This window comes from Phyllostomus discolor, chromosome 8, assembly GCF_004126475.2.
Source record: "Phyllostomus discolor isolate MPI-MPIP mPhyDis1 chromosome 8, mPhyDis1.pri.v3, whole genome shotgun sequence".
NCBI classification, from domain to species: Eukaryota; Metazoa; Chordata; class Mammalia; order Chiroptera; family Phyllostomidae; genus Phyllostomus; species Phyllostomus discolor.
In genome coordinates this window covers 106183142-106206448 of record NC_040910.2, presented here as the reverse complement: position 1 = coordinate 106206448, position 23307 = coordinate 106183142, and the positions used below count along the sequence as shown (strand labels likewise).

The window sequence follows — 23307 nt, the reverse complement described above, 5'->3', positions numbered from 1 at the left end:
TCTGAGGCAGCTGCTCAGCCGCCACTTCCTCTGTGAAGCCACTGAAAGCGTGGGTGGATTTTGGAGAGCAGCCTGTGTACCGAGTGCCGTGCTAAGCACTCATAAAATGCCTACAACAACCCCTGCGGCGGGCACCCTTTCCACAGGGGAGAGAGGAAACAGGCCTGGGAGCCCGGCAGACCGTACCGGGATGGCCCTTAGCTCCTACTCCCAGGCTGCTTCCTGCTCTTGGGCAAGAACCTATTTTCTTCCTCTGTTCTCCCAGGGGACAGTCCCCTATTAGTGCCAGCTTTCACTTCGTTCTGAGCCCTGTCAGGGCTCAGGGTTCACAGGGGGGTCTCCCTCCCTGAGTGATGGTTGAGGCTGTCCCACCGTTTTTTCTTCCACCGAGCTTCCCACAGTGCACTGCACAAAGCAGGTCCTCGGCAAAGTGAGCCAGTGGTCAGCAGCTGGACGGACGCCTCTGCTCCCAGGCCTTTCTCTTTCCTGCCCCTTTCTAACTGTCCTGGTTCTTACAGCTCACCTGTTGCTCACCCGCCTGAAAGTCTTCTTAGCACCTTTCTCTTTCTTCCATAAGGTTCTCGGACAGGGCCTGGGGGAGAGGACCATGCTTCACACCTCGGTCGTCCTTTAGGTCAGGCCTTGTTTGGGGGCCTCTGTGTTGCTCAGCCAGTCAGGGCGAAGTCAGAGTTCTGCCTGGGAAGTGGCACACCGTGCTAAGCCATTCCTCCTCTAAGGCTGCTCTGAGAGTGGGTGGGGTGAGGGGGCAAAATGATAGACTCAGCGTTCATAAGAGTGAAAGATATATATTTAAAGGGAAAACAGTATCAGAAAGAGGCAGAAGTAACCTGTAGGGCCCAGGCCACATTTTTTTTCCCCATTAAAAAAAATCTCAATTTGAAAGCGGTTTCCTAAGATCCCCGTGGTGCCTGCGAACACCAGCCTCCTGATTCTGATGCCTACTAAAACCTGCCTTATTCATCTTTCTTTTCATCTTCTCCCATGTTTTCATCATTTTCTGTTTTCGTTTCTCCCAATTCTATTTTCCCTTGCTCTTCCGACTCTCTTCTGCTGGCTTCTGACTGACTCTCCTCTTGTCCTTCCAGTTCCCTTTTGATTGAGTCTTCTTCGAGTTTTTGATCCAGATTGGAAGTCCTCCTGTAAACTTCTCTTGATTCACTCCTGTTCGCTTCTGACGCTCTCCTGCCTGCTTCTCCCGATCTCACACCCAGTTCTCCGGACAGTCTCTGGGCCAGCTCTCCTGAATCCGTCCCCGTGGATCCTGATTCTCTTCCCCTTAAGGAGCTGGTCCTCTCGACTTCTCTCTGCCTGTCTTCCTCCTGTTTTCTCACTGCCATCAGAGTGTCTTCGTAGGGCGACTCGTCCTCTGTGTCTTTCTCACTTTCAGTTTGGTCTCTGTCCCACTGCTTCATCACCTTCTCGGGCTCATCCCTCCTTTTTTTCACTCCTTCCTTCTCCTTCTCCTTCACCGTCACTGACGCATAATCCAGTGCAGCAGCCTCTGCCGAAAAACAAGAGGAAGGAGGGGAGAAAGGTAAGAGTCTGTCCGTGCCTGGGCCCGGGTGAACCCCAGTCTGTGGGAGCCTGCGCTTCTGAGAGAAGGACTCCTGTCCGGAAGGAGAGAAAGGGGCCCGTGCACTGCCGGGCACCAGCCCTGTCCCAGGCATCGTGCCAGCTGCACAGAGGATACCGTCCGATTGCGGGGCACGGTGTCATGAGAGTGTGCGCCGTCACTGATGCGAGTTTGCAGTCGAGGGACCTGAGATGGATCGGTAGGGAGAAATCCCATACCATGATCACACTACAAACCTGTGCAGAGTCAGAATTCGAACCCAGGACCGTCTGCCCCCACAGCACACTCTCTTTCCCTACAAGAAACAGCGTAGGGGCTGGGAAAGGACAGAAGGTGTCTCTTCTCCAGCAGCCTCACTCTGCATCTTTGTCCCTGGGAAGCACATTTCATCATTTTGGTGGGACGTTCCCTGTGAAAATATGAGCAGACTGCTCGCAGCAAGGTCAGCTGGAGAGCTGTTTTGCAACCAGAGGGAGCCTTGCTCCTGGTTTTTGCCAGCTACAGAGAAAAGCCACCAGTCTCCTCCCGAGTCGCCCCCACATTCTCTTCCTGGGAGCCCCTGGTCTCTAAGTGCCTACTAGGGCTCTCAGGTTCACAGCCAGAACAAGCCGGGCATTTGGTGGTGAAGGCTATGCAATGCTGCCACCTGCTGTTCAGAGAGGGAAGTGCCCGGCAGCTGCCACCGGGCACCGAGCACTCCTGATTCGTTCTTTTACACCTTCCGCAGCACCTAGTCTGCGGAGACTGGCGAGGGCGTGTGAGGGAGGGTGCTTGGAGCATCTGCCATTTCCCACCTGTGTCCCTTCACATCTGTTGCTCTTGTGGCTTTTGACGGCAGCTCCCAGGTCATGTGGGGCAGGGGAAGAGCCCCTCTCTGAGGGGACCCAGCCACCACCGGTCAGGCACTGGTGAATGAAGGGCCGTCCCTCCTTAGGTGCCCCCAGACTCCGCCCCCAGATTCCCAGTACCAGGCCCGGATGGGATCAGGGAGGGCTGTGGCCGTGGCGCCTGCAGGCAGCTCTGTCCCCTTGGCTGCAGGGCAACTGCGATATGGCTCAGGCACTGCAGAAGGGCAGGCGGGGGCGGTCTTGTGGCCAGGACGGTGTGGAACCGTGGAAAAGCCTGGACCCGGGAGCCAGGCTGCCCCAGACAGAAAACTGCTGTGGGACTTCAGCTCCTCTGCCTCCGTGTCCTCTGTGAAATCAAGCGACTACCAATGCTTATTCCACAGTGTTCTCTCGGGATCGGACGAGTCTGAACATTGTAGCATATACAGTCCTGAGAAGAGAGTCTGGCGTGTTGGAAGCACTGAGTGGAGAGCAACTTCTCTCATCGCTCGCCCCCTCTGGGGTCTGTCTCTGATGACTTGGAGGGGCCTGGGGTCCCCAGGTCCCTGGGTCGTGCCAGCCACCTCCTCTCCCCTCACTTCCTTCAGAGAGCCTGGGGGCGGGGAGCCAAAGGCCTCTTTGCTCCCTGAGGCCTTGGGAGAAAGAATGTGATCCGGCAGCTCCGTCTCTGCGCCTCCTCCCACCCTCGTGCCCCTCTGTGCCCTCCCCCTGCCCCTTCACCCATGCGGCCCCAAGGAGCAGCGCCACACAGCAGGGGACAGTGAGGCTCCAGTTGGACTGCTGTGTGACCCAGGCAGAGCACTCAGCCGCACTCAGCTTCCATTGCCCCAGGGAGTCCCTATCTCCTGGAGGGGAGGGGGGAGGGCGGGGGCCGGTCTGCAAGAGATGCCTCACCCCGTGCCTGGAGCACAGGAAGAGCCCCTCAGTGTGACTCACTGTCACTCTGCCTCCGTCTGTGCTCCTGCTGGGCCCTGCCAGAAACGCCGCCCCCCTCCATCCTCTCCCCCTCCCCCTCTTGCACCTGGAAAAGCCTCAGGCATCTCGTGGAGCCTGAGAAGGATGATTCTTCCCCTCCGGAGCCTTCTCTGCCTCCCCAGAGAAGACAGAACAGAGCTTTGCCTGGTGCTCACGGTGGAGCAGGTCTCCCAGCTCAGCACCCACCTGCAGGAGCCCACCTGGGGACACCTGGAATGGCCTGGCTTTCCCAGTGAATGGGCGGTGGGCTCCTCGGGGGGGGGGGGCAGGGGCTGAGCCTCTGTCGCCCCCAAAGCTGACACTTGATGAGTACTCAGCAGATACTTGGTGAATGAGTTGAAGAAACAGAGGAGTGGGCTCTCTGGGCAGACGCCAGCCCAAAGTGGGCTGGGTCACCTCCCTGTCCCGCCCCAGGGAAAGGCCGGGGCTGCCGCTGGCACTGAAGTCAGAGCGCCTGGCAGTCAGGCCGAGCCCTGGGGCTGACGGAGGGAGCGCAGAGGGAAATGCTGGAGCTGCGGTCTCGGGGTCTCCGGGAACTCGCCTTTCTCTCTCTTTTCTTTGAACAAATCCCTGTAGTTCGTTTTCTTCAGCTCGTCGATGATGCCCTTGTTGGCATCGTCCAAAGCCTGTGGGTAACAGTGAACATAGATTAAAAACAAACAAATGAACGAACAAAGCCTGTGGGTAACAGAGGAACTGATCAACTCTCCTAACCCCTGTTTGGCCCCTACACTTCCCCTTTCACCTAACTGACCTCAGGAGGCAGGGCTCCCCACTGCCCACCCCCTCGTTTGTTCCTGGCTCCTCCAAAGGCTCCTGCTGGGGCAGGGCAGGCGGGGGGGGGGGGGGGCCCTGGAAGTACCCAGCTAAGTGGCATGAGGTACCGGACTGCAGGGAACTCAGACCTCATTTCCCCTGGGCTTAGGCATGTATTTGGGAAGGGTATGTATCCACCAATCTCCAACTTTTTACCTAAAGCTTCCAGCCAATGCAAAGGCTGGGGGCAAGTCCCTACGCCCGCAGCAGGGCAGCAAGCCGTGGAAGGCACTCAGACGCATGCTGCAGGGGGCCTGGGCTGGCCTGCCTCCAGAGGGGCTGGCACGGTGACTGCAGGGTCCCTGGGGGCCTGGATCTCAGCCTGTGCACATCTCGAGGGCAGGCTCTGCCTTCTTCCTCGTGACTTGCATGGGCGGAGCACCCTCGGGCACTCAGAACCATGTGCTGAATGACCACCAGGCCTGGACACCCTTGTGCAGGGTTGGTCTGCACCCCCTGTATGCCTCCCTGCCAGGAGGTGCCCCTCCGGGTGGGTAGAGGGTCAGGGACCTGGTCCCGTGAGGAGCCACTTAGGGCCGCGGGGCTGTTTGGCCCCACAGGCCCTGCCCTCTGCCTCCCAACCTTTCGACACCCTGCCCGGCGCTCCAGGGGACCTCACCCGCCCTTGATGGAAGGCCCCACCCTGCCTGCCTGCCTGCCTGCTGGGGCTCTCTCGCTCTGAGTGCCCTGGTCCCTCAGGCACTGGTCGCGCATGAGAGGCTTTTGTTACAACTTTCCTGCCAACGCCACGCTTCCTGAGAGCCAGGACTGTGGCCGTCACCTTTGGGCGGGACAGCCCAGGCCGACTCATGCTCAGCAAACATTTGCTGAATTTAACTGCCACGATTCCTCCAAGTATCTGCGGGGTGGTCGTGTGGAAGCAGATTCGGTGGGAGAGACCTTGCGTGGGAACTGGGGAGCGTGCGCTCCCCAGCGCAGGGCAGCGTTCTGCCTCTGGAGGCCAGATTTCAGGGCAAAGGTGCACATCCAGGGAGCCGACCCCCCTCCGAGACGGAGAGTGAGGTGACAGTCGCCCTGGGCCAGGTGAAAAGGGGGCACGGACTGCCACACGGTGGGCCCCTTTGGGAGCGACTTCTCCACCATGACCGGGAAAACATGGTTTCACCGTGGTCTTCACGAACCGCGCTCTCGCCCCCTGACAATCCGCCTGGGTCAGGTGGCTTCTATGCCGTTCCTAGACCTTCCAGTCCAGGCTGGTCCCCAACCGTCTGGGGTTCTTCGCCCCTAACTCCCTCTGCCACCACGACCCAGCCCCTGGGCCCAGGCCAGCGTCTCCTTCCCTGACTCCCACACTTTCCTCAGCACCCACGGCCCCCCCGTGCCGTCGGCCCGGCCAGACCCTGCGGTCCTTGTATTTCAAGGCCACCATGAGGGCCCCCTGCAGCTGCAGCACGTTCCAGACGTCACTTCCCAGGGTCCCTGCTCCCTTCCCTGAAGGCCAGCGGCACGTCCACTGTGTCTCCTGAGGCCACGCCCCTCGTCCTGCCCACGAATTACTACGCAGTCTGGCTCCTGCCAGCCACAGGGCAAGAGGACGAGGACCCTGCAACATTCACTCGAGCAGACGCTTGCTGGGGCCCAGCTGTGTGCTGGTGGCAGCCCTGAAATTTCGTCATGGGACAGCTCAGGGGCAGCAGTCAGGCCAAGGGCGGGAGGGAGGTGGCCAGGGGGCTCATGCTGATACTGAGCTGCCTACTGAGGTGGTCCATCTGCCTGGAGCGGCTCTGGGAGCAGCGGCTTCGCCTGCGGTCTCTGCCCCCTGAGGCTGACAGCCTGGGCCAGCGCCGTCTGCTTGGATGGGCCAGCTCGGGATCTGCTCGATGCGGTGCCACAGCCACGTGAGTACTGGGCGCTCCTAATGCAGCCAGTGCGACCGAGGAACTGAATTTTAAATTGTGTTTGCTTTAAATTCCTTTTTGTTTAAGTAACCACACGTGGCCAGCGGCTGGCCGCCTTACTGAACAGCGTGGTCTCCTAGGAGGTAGCATTTCTGAGACTGCAAAACCTAAATCAGTTCAGAAGGTCTCCACCAGCATGAAATAAAAGAAGAATTAAAAACAGAATAGGAAACATCGGCTTCCAGAGTAGAGATAAATGTGTTTTGTAAAGCTTTCTAATTTTTTGTGTGTATTTCAAATAAAAATACGTGCATAGAGCAGACATCTGAAAGGTCCAGCCCCGCCTGCCGGGCGCCCAGGGGCTGGTGGGTGGTCAGTCTCTGTGGGAAGGCCCCCCGGGAAGGCCGAGGGCCCGCCCACCCCACGCCCCACGGGGAGGCGCAGCTGGGGGAAAGGCTCACGCTGATGATGGCCTGCTGTGCCTCGTCGTTGTGGAGAAGCTTCGCCCTCTCCAGCGCCTTCTCGAAGTTGTTCACGGCCGCCTCGAAGTCTCTCAGCTTCACTGCAGAACAGAGGGGAGGAGGCACAGCACGGGTAGGTCGTGACGTTCTGTGTCGCGTGACGCGGCTGCCCTGCAGGCGCCAGGCCCCCTCAGGAGCCCCTGGCCCAGGGCCCGGGCGACCCTGTGTCAGCTGGAGTCGGCCCCAGGTCTCGGGCTGTGTCACAGAGATGCCCGGGGCCACCTGCCCACTCAGGGCGGAAGCTGGGACCCTGCGGCCTTTAGAGGGGTGGGTGAGGGCGGGGGGCCTGGGCCCACATCGCGTGTCTCCAGGCCAGGGGGACAACTCACTCTCGCTCCACATTTAGATTGTTCCAGAGAGGAAATCCACGTTTTAAAAACATTCGCTCAGGTCCTTTAAGAACTCCGGGAGACCACAGAAAACACCGAAGGGTCGGACTGACGCACGGGCCAGCAGCAGGGACCCGGGCTCTCGGAGGCCAGCGCGCCCAGGGTGCATGCAGAGCCCGGGGGCAGGGTGGGGGAGGCCGCTCCTCCGAGCTCAGCGCCCTGCCCCCCACCCCACCCCCAGCCAGTGCTGGAGCTGGAGCTGGGACGGGAGTGACTGGCTACCCTTTAAAAGAGCTTAAGTTCGGGCGGGAACGGGAGACGTCCTCACCAGTCGGGGTGCGGGGACCCCACATCTTACTTGGCTTCCTCACATACCGCGGCTTCTGGGGCAACCGAACAGTGTCTGCCCAGACCCCCCCTCCCGAGAGCTGCGCTGGGATCCGCGGGGCGAGGGGGCCTGGTGTCTGTAGGTCAAACTGCTCCAGGCTCTTCCACTGGGAGAGCAATTCCATGTAACTCAGGGGGCACGCAGAGTCACCGTAATCGTGGTCAGATGCACACAGTCCCACCGAGGCCACCGTGACTGAAGGTCAGTGTCACTCGGACACTGCAGGTCCCTACAGGAGTCACAGTGCTCATTCGAGTAAACATTAAAGACCTTTTTTTTTTTCATTTTTAACTGAATCGGTCACCTAAAGCTATCTCGACTCTGGGGGCTGTTCTCCCCTTCTTTCCCACTCTGTGCAAGTGCGAATCTGCACTTTTACACCTTCGTTTTTGTGAGCAGGCTGTCCCAAAGCCCGCAGCCTTCTCGTCACTGTTGGAGACACCGCGAGGCGTCGACGCGAGGGCAGGAGGACCAGATAGATGGACAGCCACTGCATGTTCACTGCGTGCCAGTCCCGTTCTCGGCGCTCACACGCTCAATGCTGCTTTATTTCCTGACACCAGCCCCGCGGGCGGGTGCCCGAGTCGCCCCTGTTTACGGAGCACGGAGCTGAGGCCCCGAGCGGCGCTGGCCCAGGCCCCTGAGCCAGGGGGGCCCAGAGCACAAGCTCTGCCCCGGAGGCTATGCTGCCTCTAGAATCTAGGGGCGCCCCAGGCTGCCGTGTGTGCTGTTTTAGACTCCAGAGCGGGGGTGCGGGGATGGAACTGAGACCAGCAGCGCAGGCCCCAGCTCTCCAGGGGCCCTGGGGGCCCAATAAGTCTTGAAGAGTGGACGCAGGGCCATGTCCGCCCTGAGGGGCATGTGCCATCTCCGCTTCAGCTTACACAGTGCCCTCCTGAGGACAGACAGTAGTTCTAGGAAAAGCCACAGGGATCGTGTCTGTGATTCAGGTTTAAAGCTTTCAGCGGTTTTCCCTGTGCTTTTAGGAACGCGGAGACTGTTCGTAACTGGGCCCCTGAGGCTCTGTGAATCTGGCCCCTCATCCGCCCCCTTCCTCCAAACCCCCCTGGCCCCCAGGGGCTCCCGCCAACGTCGGGCTCCTCTGGCTCAGGAAATCAGCCCAGTCCCTGCCCATCTTCCTGAGTGCTGCCCCCTCAGCTCTTAGAACAGCTGGTGCCTTCTCATCCCTAAAGTTTCTCCTTAAACATTACCTCTTTAACCCTGATCAGTGTGGCTCAGTTGGCTGGGTATTGCCCCTGCAAAGCGAAAGGTCACTGGTTTGATTCCCAGTCAGGGCACATGCCTGGGTTGCAGGCCAGGTCCCCAATAGGGGGTGCATGAGAGGCAACCACATATTGATGTTTCTCTCCCTCTCTTTCTCCCTCCATTCCGCTCTTCTAAAAATAAATAAAATCTTAAATAAATAAACAACATCTTTTTTAAAAAGTTACCTTTTCAGCCCTGGCTGGCATAGCTCAATGGATTGAGTGCAGGCTGCGAACCAAAGCATTGCAGGTTCGATTCCCAGGCAGGGCACATGCCTGGGTTGCAGGCCACGTCCCCAGTGGGGGCCACATGAGAGGCAACCACACATTGATGTTTCTCTCTCTCTCTCCCTCTCTTCCCCTCTCTAAAAATAAATAAATAAAATCTTCTTTTTAAAAGTTACATTTTCAGACAAGAGGGCAGGAAATTGTTACCGGGAAGGTACCAAGTATTTGTGGCCTGGGTGGATGAATGAGTGATTATGCCCCTGGCCACAGCACTGGTCACATTCCCCCCCTTCCTGGGGGTCAGCTGTGTACCCGGAGCAGGAGCAGCAGCTTAGCCCAGCTTGACAAAGCCCGAGCTTTGGAGTCGCACAGAACTGGGTTCTAGCCCCGGCTCCACTGCTCATTAGCTTACGACCTGGAGCCCTTTCCAATCTAACTTCATGTAAGGAAATATTTCCAATACACACGAAAGGGAAAGGAGTGGTGTAAGGAACCCCGGTTACACATCCCTCGGCTTCAACAATTATCCCGATATGGCCCATCTTGTTTAACTGTTTCTCCTTACCCCTGCCCCTTGCTGTTTTTTTTTTAAAGATTTTTATTTATTTATTTTTAGAGAAAGGGGAGGGGAGGGAGAAACGGAGGGAGAGAAACATTGATTGGTTGCTTCTGCACCCCAACTGAGGCCTGAACCCACAACCCAGGCACGTGCCCTGACTGGGAATTGAACTGGCAACCTTTCAGTTCACAGGCCAGAGCTCCATCCATTGAGCCACAGCAGCCAGGGCCCTTGCTATTTTTTTTTTTTAAGCGATTCCATTGAGATGTAACTCCTATGTCACACCGTGCACCATTTCTAGGTCCACGGTTCAGTGGTTTCTGGCACGTGTAGAGAGTTGTGAGCGCCACAGCCCAGTTTCAGAGCACTTCCGTCACTCCAGAAAGCTCCCCTGTGTGACCTGGGGCGACCCACCGAAACACTCAGTGCCTTGGTTTCCACATCCCCAGAGTGAGGACAACGATGCCCACGTCACCGGCTTGCACAGTGATTAGATGCAAGGATGCCAATGTGAGGGGCACCAAGGCAAGAGGAGGTGGCGCTGTTTGGTGACCACACAGTGCCCTTCACAGGCAGGGCAGCTCTCAGGGTGCCCCGAGCCCTAACTGAGCTGAGTCCTAAACAGGCACCTAGGCTGGTCAGAATGGAGGGGCTGACCCCCACTCTCAGGATCAGAAGTAATCTGGGCAGGGGCACGCTAGGACGCTAAGTCTGGCCCACAGAATTCCCAGCCCAAGCGTGGCAGCTGGGCCTGAGGGCTGGGAACGGCGGGGTGTCCTCTCGGAGCCCATACCTTGTGCCTGGGCCACCAGGACACTGGCGTTCAGCTGCCACTCAATGTCCCCCTCTTCCTCCGCGCACTGCTGGGACTTCTCGCCGTAATTCTGGGCCTGCCAGGCCTGGTCCAGCTCCAAGTAGCAGCGGCCAATCTCATGGAACAGCCAGGTCTTCTCCAGAGCGGTCTTCGCCAGAGGGATCTTCTCCTCCCACCTGGGGACCGGCAGAGCCAGGTCAGCGGCTTCCACTCCAGCCCTGCTCTCGGCCGCAGGAGGTCGAGGCCTTCTACTGATAAGAACTGTTCTCCAAGGACCAGTTCTTTTAGATAAGGGGTGGTGCTAATAATCATTAACATCTTTTTTTTTTAAGATTTTATTTATTTATTTATTTTTAGAGAGGGAAGAGAGAGAGAGAGAGAGAGAGAGAAACATCAGTGTGCAGTTGCTGGGGGTCATGGCCTGCAACCCAGGCATGTGCCCTGACTGGGAATCGAACCTGCGATGCTTTGGTTCACAGCCCCCACTCAGTCCACTGAGCTACGCCAGCCAGGGCTTGATACAACATTTGCAAATAATGTTTACAATGGCATTTGAAATAACATAAAAATACTGTTGAAGAATATTAGGTATATATAAGGAACAAAATGAACACAGACAAAAGAATAGAATACAAACCAAAAAAAGTTAAGAGTAGGATTAGAATTAGTACTTATCTTTGGGTGGTGGGACTGAATAATTTTTCTTCTACTTTTCTGTATTTTCCAAATTAATATTGAACAGTAAGCACATATTTACTATAAAAGTTTTTATTATGAAAATATGTAGGTGAGTGCCAGCCTATGAACCAAAGGGTTGCCAGTTCGATTCCCAGTCAGGGAACATGCCTGGATTGCAGGTCAGGTCCCCTGTGTGGGGCACACCAGAGGCAAACACACGCTGATGTTTTTCTCCTTCTCTGTCTCCCTCCCTTCCCCTCACTCTAAAAATAAATAAAATCTTTTTAAAAATGTAGGTGAACTCTCGTGCCCCTCTGTCTTTCACCACATAGACACCAGGGGCCCGTCAGGAAACCAAAGGACACGCAGCCGAGATGAACAAGACCATTTCGATCCAGTGAGGAGGCCCGAAGGACACTTCCCTCCGCACCAAGCAAGTGGGCCCAAGGAGCGGGCTCACCCAGCCCGGGCCGGTCTGCGGCTTCTCCCCTGAAGTCTTCTGGGGGCTGACTCACCCCGCTGCAGGAGGTCACTAGCCCCGGGGGTTGGACATCAAAATGTCCAGCAATTGGGCCACCTGCCAAGTCCAGACTCTGTTACCACTGTCCTCTCATGACTAGAGTCACAGAATAGGGTCAGAAGAAGTCCCAGACTCCACTGGCCCACCAGTTCCTGAACTGGTCCAGGGTAACGGTCACCTGGAGCGCTTGTTGAAACAGATCCCTACGCTCCAGCCCCAACACAAACCAGTGGAATCGAAATTTGCAGGGAAGGGGCCAAGGAAATTGCATACCTAACAGATGCTCGAGGTGACTTGTCCCTGGGATGCCCTGAGAAAATGCTGCTTCTAGTCTAGTCCTGTCTCACTGTCGAGCCCCAGCGTCTCCGACGCAGCTTTCCCAGGGTCACCTAGCAGCACCGGGTGGGGCCGTCCTGGGGCACTCACGTGTCAATGGCTTGCTGGAATTTGCCAACTCGGGCGAAAACCCTGCCGATGTTGTCCAGCGCTCGTGACTTGGCATCAGGAAGGTCGCTGTGGGGAAGAGTCGGGAGAAGCTGTTCACCAGGAATCGGTCATTCCAGGCACTGCGCAGACAGAAGAGACGTCAGGGACAGGGCCCCTGGCCTCAGGGTCCAGCTCGAGGGACGTGCCTGGGCCGGCAAGGGTGACACACGCAGGGCCTCTTGTGGCCTGTAGCCAAGGACGAACATCACTGGGACCTTTCCAGAGGGCCATCGGTCACCAGTTTGCAAAGGTGTCCATTGGATCTAGTAATTCTCCTTCTAGGAATTTACCGCAAGTGGGTAATGTGACATTAAGGCACAGTTTATAAGAATAAACATTGGATCCCTGGCTGGTGTGGCTCAGTGGACTGAGTGCTGCCTGTGAACCAAAGGGTCACCAGTTGATTCCAAGTCAGGGCACATGCCTGGGTTGTGGGCCAGATTCCCCACTAGGGGGCGCCCACACATTGATGTTTCTGTCCCTCTCGTCCCCTCTCTAATAATAAATAAATAAAATCTTTTTACAAATTATTATTTCTTTTTTTAGAAAGAGGGTAAGAAGAAAAGAAAGAGAGGGACGGAAACATCAATGTGTGATTATCTCTTGTGTGACCCCCCCCAGGGGACCTGGCCTGCAACCCAGGCATGTGCCCTGACTGGGAATTGAACCAGCAACCCTTTGTTTCACAGGCCCACGCTCAATCCATGGAGCTACACCAGCCAGGAAAATCTTTAAAAAGAAAAAAAACAGAATAAACATTGGAAACGATCTAAACGTTATCTGCGCCTTAGCACCGGCAATTTTTGTGTATGAAAAAACATCCCTGATATATTTCAAGTCAGTCAGTCAGATTATAGGATTGTATTCTGTGCCTATCACGCCATTTTTGTTAAAAAGAAATACGCAGGCCTGCAGCATGGCGCTGTGCTCCTGGCTTTGGCAAGCAGCGAGGGGCCTCATGCCGAGGAGTGCAAAGATCGCAGCCCCAGAAGCGGGAAGAGGCAAGGAACCAGCCTCCCCTCCAGCCTCTAGAGGGCGTGAGGCCCAGCCAGCACCTCGATTTTGGCCCTGCCCATAAGTAACGATTTATAACCTCCAGATCGGTTAGAGAGTAAAACTGTGTTGTTTGAAACCACCAAAAAAAATAAGCAAATAAGTAAAAAGTGGGCATTTTTTAAAGTAGAGAGAATGGAAGTCTAACTATTGACAGTGATTACCTGAAGGAAATGAGTAGGAGGGAAACTTTCAATTTTCCCATATTATTTAGATGTTTACAATATTCACGTGTCATCAGGGAAAAGAGCAGGACATTTCCCTGAGAGAAAAGACACTCTGACCCCCTGCCTCCTTTGCTTACGGCCACCTCGTGACCATTCTGAGCTCCCCGTTCAAGACGACCTCCTTCCTAACAAATAAACCAGAAAGGCCACCCCCCCCACCCCCGCCCCCAGCATTCCCGCTCACGCTCCCCCTTTCCGGTGCCTCTTCGCCCCTGCAGCGCCTGCAGCCCAGCTGGCTGGCTCCCATGTCTTCCACGACACTCCCCCGCTCCTCTGTCCAGCCTTCCCCCCCGTGGCCCGCTGCCTTTCCCAAATGCAGATCTGATCCAGACACTCGTCTGCACACGGATCGGGGGAGGGCCGCTGCAGCGCTGCGGGCCATAGCAGACCCGGGGCGGTGCGAGCGCCCCCAAAGGGGTAGTTACGCATATCACTGTGGGAGCGGAAGCGCCATTCAGAGAACCACACGCTTCCCGAGACGCACTTAAAAAACCCCAAACAAACAGAAGCGAGCTGTTTTGTTTTAAGGATCCTGTGTACGCACAGACGTACTTACATGTGTAGGCAAATGCATTAGAAAGGGGCCAGAAGGACGCATGTCACTGGTTCCCAGTGAAGTGGGGGGGGGGGGGGGGGGGGGGGGAGGAGACTGTCAGGTCCTGCTCGCAGCACCGCAGGGCTGCGGACCAAGCACAACACTGCGCAGCTTATGTGAAACCAGCCTCGTCGGCCTTTAGTACCTTCAGGCTAAGGTCCTTCCTCCTCTCTTCCGGGTGGCTTCCGTCCTCCCACTCCGCACGGGGCCTGGCCCCCAGCCCTGCACGCTACCTGCAGGTCCCCAAACCCTCCAGCCCTGCCACGCCCCTCGGCCTAGGGGGCCCTTCTGCCTCCTTGTCGTCCCTTGCTGACACCCCTGACCTCCCTGAGGCCTCCTTGGCTCCCGGCAGGGCTCCCACCCGCCTCTCTCCTTGGACCTTTGACGGCACTTTGCACCTGCTGCTCCCACGCCACCTCTGGTGTCAGCTCCCCTTGTAAAGTGGGGGCTCTGTTATGGGGTGATGAATGCGTTGTGAGATAGTAATGTATCCATAACAATAACGTGTCATATGTAACAAGAATGAGAAAGCATGCAATCAAGTCCTCTATAGAGTATTCATAGAAAGAAGCGGGGGCTGCGGGCATTGAAGAAACTACTTAGACCAGTTGGGACTTGGGCTGCACCTGGAAGAATGCCAGGCTCTGGGGGGGAGGGGCATTGAGGGCGGGGTGTGGCTGACTAGAAGGAGGGAGGAGCTGGGGCACAGGGAACTCACAAGCGAGACTGGAGGCCGGTTGGCGGGTCTCCTAAAGGAAGTAACTCTGAGGAACAGCTCTGTTTGCTCAGCCCCTTAGCACACATTGACTGCGTGCCCGTTTGTGGCAGGAGCCGGGGAGAGAGGGAATATGACAGTCCCATCCCGAGTCCAGAGTCTAACAGGGCAGACGGGACCCACGTGGGCAGAGAGCGCTCAGGAGAGATTTCTAAATCGCCCCTGGGGTGCAGGGAAGGCTTTCCAGAAGGAAGATACTTATTCAGAATGGGCAGGAAGGAGTTGACGGAGAGAGGACGGCGAAAAGGGAGAGGTCCCATTTAGGCACCAGCAGGAGCACAGCCACAAGGTGTTGGCTGGGGCACAGCTGTTCAGGGGCCCAGACAGCGCTGGTCAGGAAGGGCCAGGATAAGCCAGGTGAGGGAGGGCAGCAGAACTGGGCACATGAACTTTGTCTGATTTTTGCATTTGTTTGCATGAAGGGCCAGCTGGGCAGCAGGAAATCCAGGTCAGAGGACACAGGCGAGAAGCAAAGGAGGGTCCCGGCTGAGCTGTGGGAGGGAAACGTCAGGGGAAGAGGCAGCTGGGGCAGGATCTGGGGGGCTGGCCAGGAGCAGTGGGGGGAGGGAGGTGTCTGGGCAGCAGCCTGGGCTCCTTCTTGGAAACCGAGTGGTCACAGTGACGTCCTCACAGATAGGGAACCCTGGAGCAAGAGGTTTGGGGGAACATAAGGGATTCTGCTTTGGACATGTTAAATTTGGGGTTCCCGTGGAACCCCCGAGTGGAAGCACCTCGAAATGAACTGGATATGCAGGTCTGGGGCTTGGGAGAGAGTCTGGTCGGAAGTAAAGATTTATATATTTTTTTAAAGATTTCTTATTTATTTATTTTTAGAGAAGGAAGGGAAGGAGAAAGAGAGAGAGGAACATCAATGTGCGGTTGCTGGGGGCCGTGGCCTGCAACCCAGGCATGTGCCCTGACTGGGAATCGAACCTGTGACACTTTGGTTCGCAGCCTGCGCTCAAAGATTTATATTTCTTTAGGGCATGGGATATAGTTGGATCCAAATTACTGTATGTACATATCTTATTTAATTCTCATAACCCCTGCGAACTGGCATTATTATGCTTTCACTAGAGATGAGGAAACGGTGAGCAACTTGGTCAAATCCACACAGCCTCTGAGGGCCGGAGCCAGCCGCCAAAGCTGGTTGGCTTTTTTTGTTTGTTTTACTTTTTTCTGCTTCTGAAATGGCCAACATGTGAAACTTCTGCTCAGCGCAGCGTAGGCAGGTGAGAAATGAGCTGGGAGGGAAGGACGGCGTGCGGAGCTCTGATGAAGGAGAAGGAGAGGGCAGGTGGCAGGAATGTTCAGGAAGCCCTGTGTAACCCAGATGCAGGACAGGTGGCAGGGAGCTTTGCGGAAGCAGGTCCAGAGGGGGCCTTGAGTGTCAGGCGAAGGTGTCTGGTTAACCCGCGGGCACAGAGGGGCCAAGGCCTGTCCGTCAGCAAGGGAAGGAGGGTTGGCAGATGACAAGTGATGTGTCTCTAGAGGGGACGTGTACATGGGAGCAGTTGGAGACGGGGACAGCCAAGGGCCGACCTGCGCGTAGACACAGGATGACAGGAGGCAGAAAGAGACTCAGAACTGTGGGGCAAGCAGGGACCAGGTAGGAGAAAGTCACAAGTAACTCCAAAGGCTCAAACCACATGCCCAGAAAGCCGAGGTACCTCTGAGAGCAGGCCATCGGGGCTGGGAAGAGCCAGTTCCTGGGAGAGTTGATGCCGCTCTTACCCTGGACGCACAGCAAAGCCCTGAGGTCTTTCTGTGTGTGCTCTGCACGCGGTCCTCCCTCCCACCCCGTCAGGCGGGGCTGTTGTCAAGTCCGCCTCACAGAAGGGACACTGAGGCTGGGAGAGGCTAAGTGCCCTGCCTGGGAGACACAGTTCCAAAGCTTGGTTGGCCCGACTCCACAGCCCTAGTGCTTGGTCAGCACCGGGGTGGGCGCGGCCCTGGCTGGATCGGACCCCTACCCACTGGGTCCGGCCTCCTCTCGGCCACTCTTCGCCTGGCAGTGCCCTGTGCTCTCCAGCCTCAAGCTGCCCCTGGCCTGCCTGCCCGCCCCAGTGACTTCTCACAGGCCCAGCGTGCTCCCCAAAGCCCAGTCAAGTCCTCCCGCCCGTAGAACGGGTCCTGTGCTTTTCCCTCACGTCACAGAGGCGATTTAATTTGCGATGCCACTTTTTCTCTCACAGCCGCAGGGACATGGCCCTTGTGTCTGGATGCTGTCGTGTTCCCCAAGCCAGCAGCAGCGTCTGGCACCCCCAGGGTGGAGGAAGGCTTGTTAACGTGAGAGTCTCCCCAAGAGCCAGACCATTGGGAGCTTTTCAGAGTTTGCCCTCGTCCTTGTGGCAAAAACACTGGCGGTCTCCTTCCACCCCTTACCCTCTGCCCCTCGTCCCTGGGCAGGTGGCCCCTCCCTCCGCAGGTTTGACCTCAGGTGAGCAGGGCGGAGCAGCGGAGTCCAGCCCCCAGCAGCCCTGGCAAAAGGCCGAGGTACACAGCCGGGGCCCCACTCTGCCGCAGGCGCCTGGGCCTCGCCCTCCCGGCCCCCCCGGGGCACTCACTATTCCTTGGCGATCTCCAGGTCTTTCCTGTGGCTCTGCAGGGCCGCCACCATTTGCCCCAACTCGATCTGGGCGTTCCCGATGCAGCTGTACAGGTTTCCAACCAGCTCGTCCTTGTTGGGCACCTCTTCCTTGTTCCAGTCCAGCACCTTCTTCAGCACTTTCTCCGCCTTCTGGAGGCTGCCCTCAGCACTGCCGCTGGTCAGCACTGGGGAGGGAGAGGGGTGATGTGCAGGCGGGAGCGGCCTCTTCCTGTCTGAGGGGAGCACCCACCTCCCCCGCCCCCACCTCACCCCACCCCACCCCACCCACAGCACAAGGAAGCGGGGGAGGGGGGGGGCCTGAGTCACGCTGGTGTTCCCTTCCCACCTGGCAAAGCCCCCCGCCCCTCTGGGGACACCACCACCCACGCATGTCAATGTCCTCCAGGCTCTTGAGGATGTAATGGGCTGTCTGTGAGGGGCTGCGCTTGCGGTTCCGCAGCCACTTCTCCTGCATCAGCTTCCGGTCGCGCTCCCTGGCGTAGATGGGCTTCTGCTGCCTCCAGAAGTCGCTGCGGGAGTCCAGGTAGTTGATGCCGGTCATGATGAGGTCCTCCACGGTCAGGCCACGCTTGACCGTGCCTTTGATCAGGTCTGTGGGAACGGAAGCCATCTAAGGGCCTTGCCTCCTCGTGGCTCCCCGCCCCCTGTGGGGAACCCTGCCTGGAGGTGCAGAAACGGGTGAGCAAAGCAAGAGCACCTGGGTGGCAGTGTGGGCCCGTCTGGGCCCAGATGAGGCCAGAGCCCCGCCTCCAGGCATTCTCACGGTACACAGCTTAGTGCATAGGTCCCTTACGGCACGGTATGAGGAGCTAAAGCAGGGGCAGCTGGTGGAGAGCCCCCCCAGCCTTCAGGGCTCCCGCATTTCAGGCTTGTCCTTAGAGAAGACCAAGTCTAAACGCACAACCCGGCCCAGGGAGCCAGCACCCAGCGGTTTCCCAGATGTTAGGTGGGCCAGTTAGGTGCAACCTGGGAGCTGGAGGGGTGTGCCCAGGTCCTGCCCGCCACCTGAGCAGAGGCTGGAGCTGGGAGCAGAGCTGCAAGGCTGGTGGAGGTCATGTTCAGGCCACCCCGTCCCTCCACAGAAGCGCCCCTGCCCTGCCCCCCGGGGGGAAGTAAGCACGCAGGCAGGTCTGTTATGGAGGCATGTCGGCGGCGAAGCTGCCCTGTGACACGGACCTGCAGGGAAGCCTGCAGAAGCCTTGGAAGTCAGCTCTGGAGAGGAGCCATTTGATTCAAGGGTGATATCGGGTCAGGCTGATCAGCGAATGGCAATAGTCCCACTGCGCATGCTTATGTAAAGCATTCATTTCGAGGCCCATCCCACTTCCCGCCGCTGCCAGCACAGCGTGGCAGAAAGAGTGCTGGACCAGAGGTGAAGGGGCCTGGGCGCCGGCCAACTCCACCACGAACTTACTTGTCAAGTTACTCCCCAGTCAGGGTCTCTCTTTCCTTGTCTACAAAAGGGAAGGCTGTCCCAGGTAAGCTGTGGGACAGTCTAGTATCAGTGTTGTAGGATTCCCCTCTAGTGGCTCCCAGCTGGATTACTCTGCCCTCTGTCCTTACTGGAGGCCCAGGGGACGCCCCCTTCAGAGACCAGTGGGAGAGGAGCCCAGAGCTTTGGAGTTCCCTCCCGGCGCACCATAGCACTCAAGAGCACTGGTTCTGAAATTGAACTTCCTGGACTCAAACCTGAAAGCTGTGTCACTGCCTACCTACGTGGGACCTTAGGTGTCTTAACCTTTCTGCGCCTCAGTTTCCCCATCTGTGAAACGGGAGTAGAACCTGTCCACAGGACCATGGTGGCTGATCTCAGAGGACAGGCTCTGCCCCGCGCATGAAGTACCCACCCCATGCTCCCTTCGCCTGATTCCCTGCTGCAAACAAAGCGTCTGAAACCTTCGTCCAGTAGGAGCTTTTCCAGATACTCCTTGTCCACGTAGAGCTCGCCCAGGAGCTGGCGGACAGTCTTCTTGCTCTTGAGGGAGCCCTTCCGCTTGGACTCTCTCATAGGCGGGTGTAGGAGGTGTCTCACCAGGTGCGGCTTCTGCAGGGCTTTCATACTCTGGGAGGATGGAGCGACACCGACAGAGCCTCAGCACGGAGCACAGGGAGTCAGGGACCAGGGTCTGTCGTCCCATGCTCTCCCTCCAGGACCTGGGGCCTGGGCACACCTGGACTCCCAGGGCCCGTCTAGAGTTGGGGCGGAGTCCCATGCTGCCTGCGATGGGTAGGAGCTAATTGCTCCCAGGCAACAGGGTCATTCAGGGCCATTGCGTCCTCAGGAACATGTGGCCTCTTTTCCTGGAGGGGCGGGGGGGAGGGGGTGCATGCTGCAGCGTCAGAACCAGGGCCCGTACCTCGGCCTGCTTGCTCAAGAAGGAGAGGTCTCCTTTGTTCTCCAGCTTAATGGAAGAAGGACCTGCAAGAACAGAAGCTGGGGCTCAGGTCGGCCAGGCCTCCGGCGTGATCTCTCACATATTTTTACATGGAAATGGCTGCCTCAGGCAGGGGGGATGGTAGATGTTGTGCAAAGCTGGCTCTGAGCCAGCCTGGCAGGCAAATGGTAAGGGTTTGGTGTAATGCTCTTGTAGGAGCTGGGCAGCCCTTGCTAGCTCAAGGCCATGGCAGCCTGATTTCCAAACAAAGGGAGCTCTCCCTCTCATGCCATTTCCACACTCTGAATGCACACTAGTGAGCTCTTACTCCTTCCTCCTCCCCGCCTGACCCCAGGCCAGCTCTTGTGTAAGAGAGAAAAACAAAGACTAGGGAAGACTAGGGTTGGGACTCCTTTCTACCCTGTGACACCAGGCCAGAACGGGCATGCTCATCCGATTGGGGTGAGCGCAAGAGCCCTTCTCGTCTGGCTTTAAGGGTAACCGACGCTGCAGCGCTCAGTACTGTGGGCAGGGGACTGGCCCTCCCAGTGAGCGGTTCCTAAGCCTCAACGAAACCCGCAGCAGTCAAGTCCAAGCGTGGGATTCCCTACAGGCCTTAGTGGCCACCACCCAAGACGCCTCAGGCCTTCCTCCAGCCCTAAGAATTCGGAGACACTTCCCGGATGAGGAAAAGGCCCCACGGCTACTCACTGCCCACTGAGTTGTTGATGGCTTCCTGGGCTTTTTGAATTCCCACTTTGAATTCCCGATCAGGCCACAGCTTGTAGCCTCGGTGATAGAACACCAAGGCAAACTCAAAGTCTCCCATGGTGTACAGGGTCTCAGCCTTTTGTAAAATCCCCTGGAATGAGAGGACGTCAAAATCAAGGCGGGCAGACGAGGCCTTGGAGGACTCAGGTGTGCTGGAACAGAAGTGAAGAGTCAAGGTTGGGATACAGGGCAGAAAGCAAGGCAAGAGACGTATCGAGTCAGAGAAAATGGCATCCAACCCTAGGCAGCCTGGCTGGTGCTTCCACCTCTGCTCATCAGAGGGTGCTGCCGACAAGGGCAGCGTTAAAGCAAGATGGAGTGCTCCACCCGTGCGGTCACCTTGCAGAAAGTCGGGTCCCCCTGGAGCGAAGACTCGGCGTCCTTCAGGGACTTCTCTAACTCTCCCATCTTCAGGAAGCACTTGGAGCGGGCGACCAGGCAGTTCTTGTCTCCATTCTGAAGGTACAGAGCCTGAGGAGGGAACCACTCAGGTTGACAAGTACCAGGCAGGGCAAGGTAGAAGCAGGACTGGAAATAGCAGCCCAAACCCTTCTGCCAGAGTTATCGAGGGGACTCCTCGGGGCAGCGGACAGGTCTTTGGGTCTCATCAGATGAAAAGCAGCATGTTATCCGTCTTTGCTTAGTCAGCTCTGTTATCTGCACGTGGCTCATCTTAAACAAGGTCAAATCACAAGCCACTGGTCGAGAGGTGAGAATATACTACTCTGAGGATAATACTGAATTTTCCTGAGTGTTGACAATTCCTCCACTCCACTCAGACAATAGAAGCTTAGGATGTTTGGGGCATACCAGATTCACCCACAAAGCTTAAACGGATGCACAACACACTCAGAATACATTCCAAAGGCTAAGCATTCTGAAAGCTAACAAGATAGATTTTAAGACAATCTGCAACTTGAGTTGTCCATTCCACTAGCCCTCTTTAGATACCTAGCTTATTGAGAATGAATCACTATTTCAGGCAATTAAGATGAAAACAGCCCCTAACCTGTACGGCTCAGTGGGTTGAGAGCCACCCTACGAACCAAGAGGCACACGTGCCCACATCAGGGCATGCACCTGGGTTATGGGCCGGGGTCCCTGGGCTGGGGGAATGTGAGAGGCAGCCAGTCGACCGTTTCTCTTGCACATCCATGTTTCTCTCCCTCTCTTTCTCCCTCCCTTCCCCTTTCTCTAAAAAGAAATACAATCTTCCAGAAAATAAAAATAAAAAAGATGAGAATGCCAGCAAAAATGACATTGCGGTTTTGGCCCTAAAGCGGGAGCAGACTCACCGTGTCCTCTCTTCTTCTGTTGGAAAGATCTTTACCACAGTCCCTCCTGAAAGCATCAGACTGTGTCTGCCTCTTTCTAAGACTTTCCTACTTTTCCAAGAAGAGGAAGTGGCTATTGTATTTCATGGGGAAAAAGCCACTTTTCACCCAGAGCTATCTTCCCTCAGGGTGTTCTTTTCTCTGAGGTTCTCCAGGACAAACTATGATCCAAAAAGAGGAAAATGGATGGGGGCAGGGCTCCTGAGCTCAGCTAGCTGGTGGCCCCTCTGGTCAACCATTTCTGGGGTCAGGGTGTGGTTGATGCTGGAGGGGACAAAAGACTCTGGGTAGCAGATGAGAAGCTCAATTTAGGACGAGTGTCCAGACAGGCTTATGAGAGCTGTTTTGCCACTCCCCTTGGAATAAGAAATGGCTATTTGTTGTCAAAGGAATGGTCATAAGAACATCGAAAAACTTACTTGCGAGGGAGGGAGTGTTCTCTGGTGGTTAGCACCTCAGAACTGGAGTCTGACTGCTTGGGGTCGACTCCTTCTCTGCCACTTGCTAGTTCAGTGATCTTGGGCATGCTACCCAACTTCCTTATCAGTTTCCTTCTGTATACATTGTGTAATAACAGTGTCTCCCCCATAGACTTCTACTGCGCCTAGCAGTATGCCTGGTATCCTAAAACAGCACTTAATCCCCTTACTTACGGTGGGGTGGAGCGATTTACAATAAGGCTGTGTGTGATAATGTTAGTTATTTACGGACCACCTTCCATAAGCAACTGAGACTTCACTTCTGCAAGAAGTCTCCCAGCCAATCTCTTGGCCAATGATGGGAAATTGGGGCTGCTCTGTAGGGGGGCCAGTCAATCACGAAATACTTGAGCAAAAAAGAAAAGGTCATGCTGAAACGCACAAAGTGGTTACTAAGTAAGAATCAGGCAGAATGCAGTGGGAATTGGTAGGAAATGGTTCTGCAGGGGCTTATCCGTCACAGTGGTGCATTAATCAGGAACAAGTGAACAGAAGTAACGGGCATCTTACGGAGGGCATCATCAGGACCTCATTATCAGGAATCCAAAGTGGTGATGGATGACTGATAGGTTCAGAGCGTGACTCACGTTGCTGAAACTACGGGCAGCTTTAGAGAACTCCCCGCAGAGATAAAGCCGCTCGCCCTCCGCCATGTAAGAGGCAAAGGTGCTTCGCAAGCCGTTCGTTTCTGGGTCCTCTATCTCCGACATGGTGACGGCATTTGGAGACGCTGAAGCACGGAATGGGAGGAAAAGCAGCCGGAGAACCTCTGTCTGGCCTGTGGAAACCTTGTCTCTTAGCAACCGGGATGCACAGAGCTACTTCCGGTTCCTTGCTTGTGCCCCGCCCAAATCCGGGGACAACCGCAGCCATTGGCCAGCCTGCGCTTCGTCATTGCAGCTGCGCACTGGGTGGAGGTGTGATTGTCACGTGTGAGGGGGGTGTTCGCTGTTGCACGCTCCGCCGGATCTCTCTGTAGTTGAATCTTGTCCAAAATTTACAGCCGGAAAAAATAAAGTAGGAAGAGGATGGAGGCAGAATTCCGAGTAGGGAAAGGGCACGCGTGGCGAGGACATGTTCACCGCGTGGGCCAGGGGTGAGAGGAGAGCACTGGGTGGAGAGTCAGCCTTTGCGTAGTCTTCTTTCCCTTCGTAACCCTGCGACTGGCCGGGAAGGGCTCTAGGTCTTTCATTTTCCTCCAGCCAAA

General features: G+C 56.5%; 1 protein-coding gene across 3 annotated transcripts; it reads right to left on the bottom strand.

Moving 5' to 3' along the window:
• Positions 1 to 790: 790 nt before the first annotated feature.
• TTC25 (tetratricopeptide repeat domain 25) lies at positions 791 to 22904 on the bottom strand. Of its 3 annotated transcripts, none has more exons than XM_028521115.2 (12): positions 22688 to 22904; positions 20627 to 20758; positions 20228 to 20378; positions 19499 to 19560; positions 19038 to 19203; positions 17508 to 17732; positions 17098 to 17305; positions 11821 to 11907; positions 10176 to 10372; positions 6554 to 6654; positions 3959 to 4043; positions 791 to 1522 (listed from the first exon to the last, which is right to left on the bottom strand). In XM_028521115.2, the coding sequence occupies exons 1-12, from the start codon at positions 22808 to 22810 to the stop codon at positions 975 to 977; spliced, it is 2085 nt and encodes a 694-aa protein (XP_028376916.1). In that variant the 5' UTR covers positions 22811 to 22904; the 3' UTR covers positions 791 to 974. The 3 variants fall into 3 exon arrangements, with proteins under 3 accessions (XP_028376916.1, XP_035889793.1, XP_035889794.1); XM_036033900.1 differs by having other exon boundaries at positions 22041 to 22822; XM_036033901.1 differs by lacking the exon at positions 22688 to 22904 and adding an exon at positions 21583 to 21887.
• Positions 22905 to 23307: the final 403 nt, after the last annotated feature.

Excerpts from the sequence above, each read along its gene's own strand:
- TTC25 (XM_028521115.2), bottom strand. The coding sequence starts at position 22,810 with ATGTCGGAGATAGAGGACCCAGAAACGAACGGCTTGCGAAGCACCTTT. Across the intron at positions 20,379-20,626 it reads GGGACCCGACTTTCTGCAAG|GGGATTTTACAAAAGGCTGA; the intron begins GTGACCGCACGG and ends CTCTCATTCCAG. Across the intron at positions 19,561-20,227 it reads CATCAACAACTCAGTGGGCA|GTCCTTCTTCCATTAAGCTG; the intron begins GTGAGTAGCCGT and ends CTGTTCTTGCAG.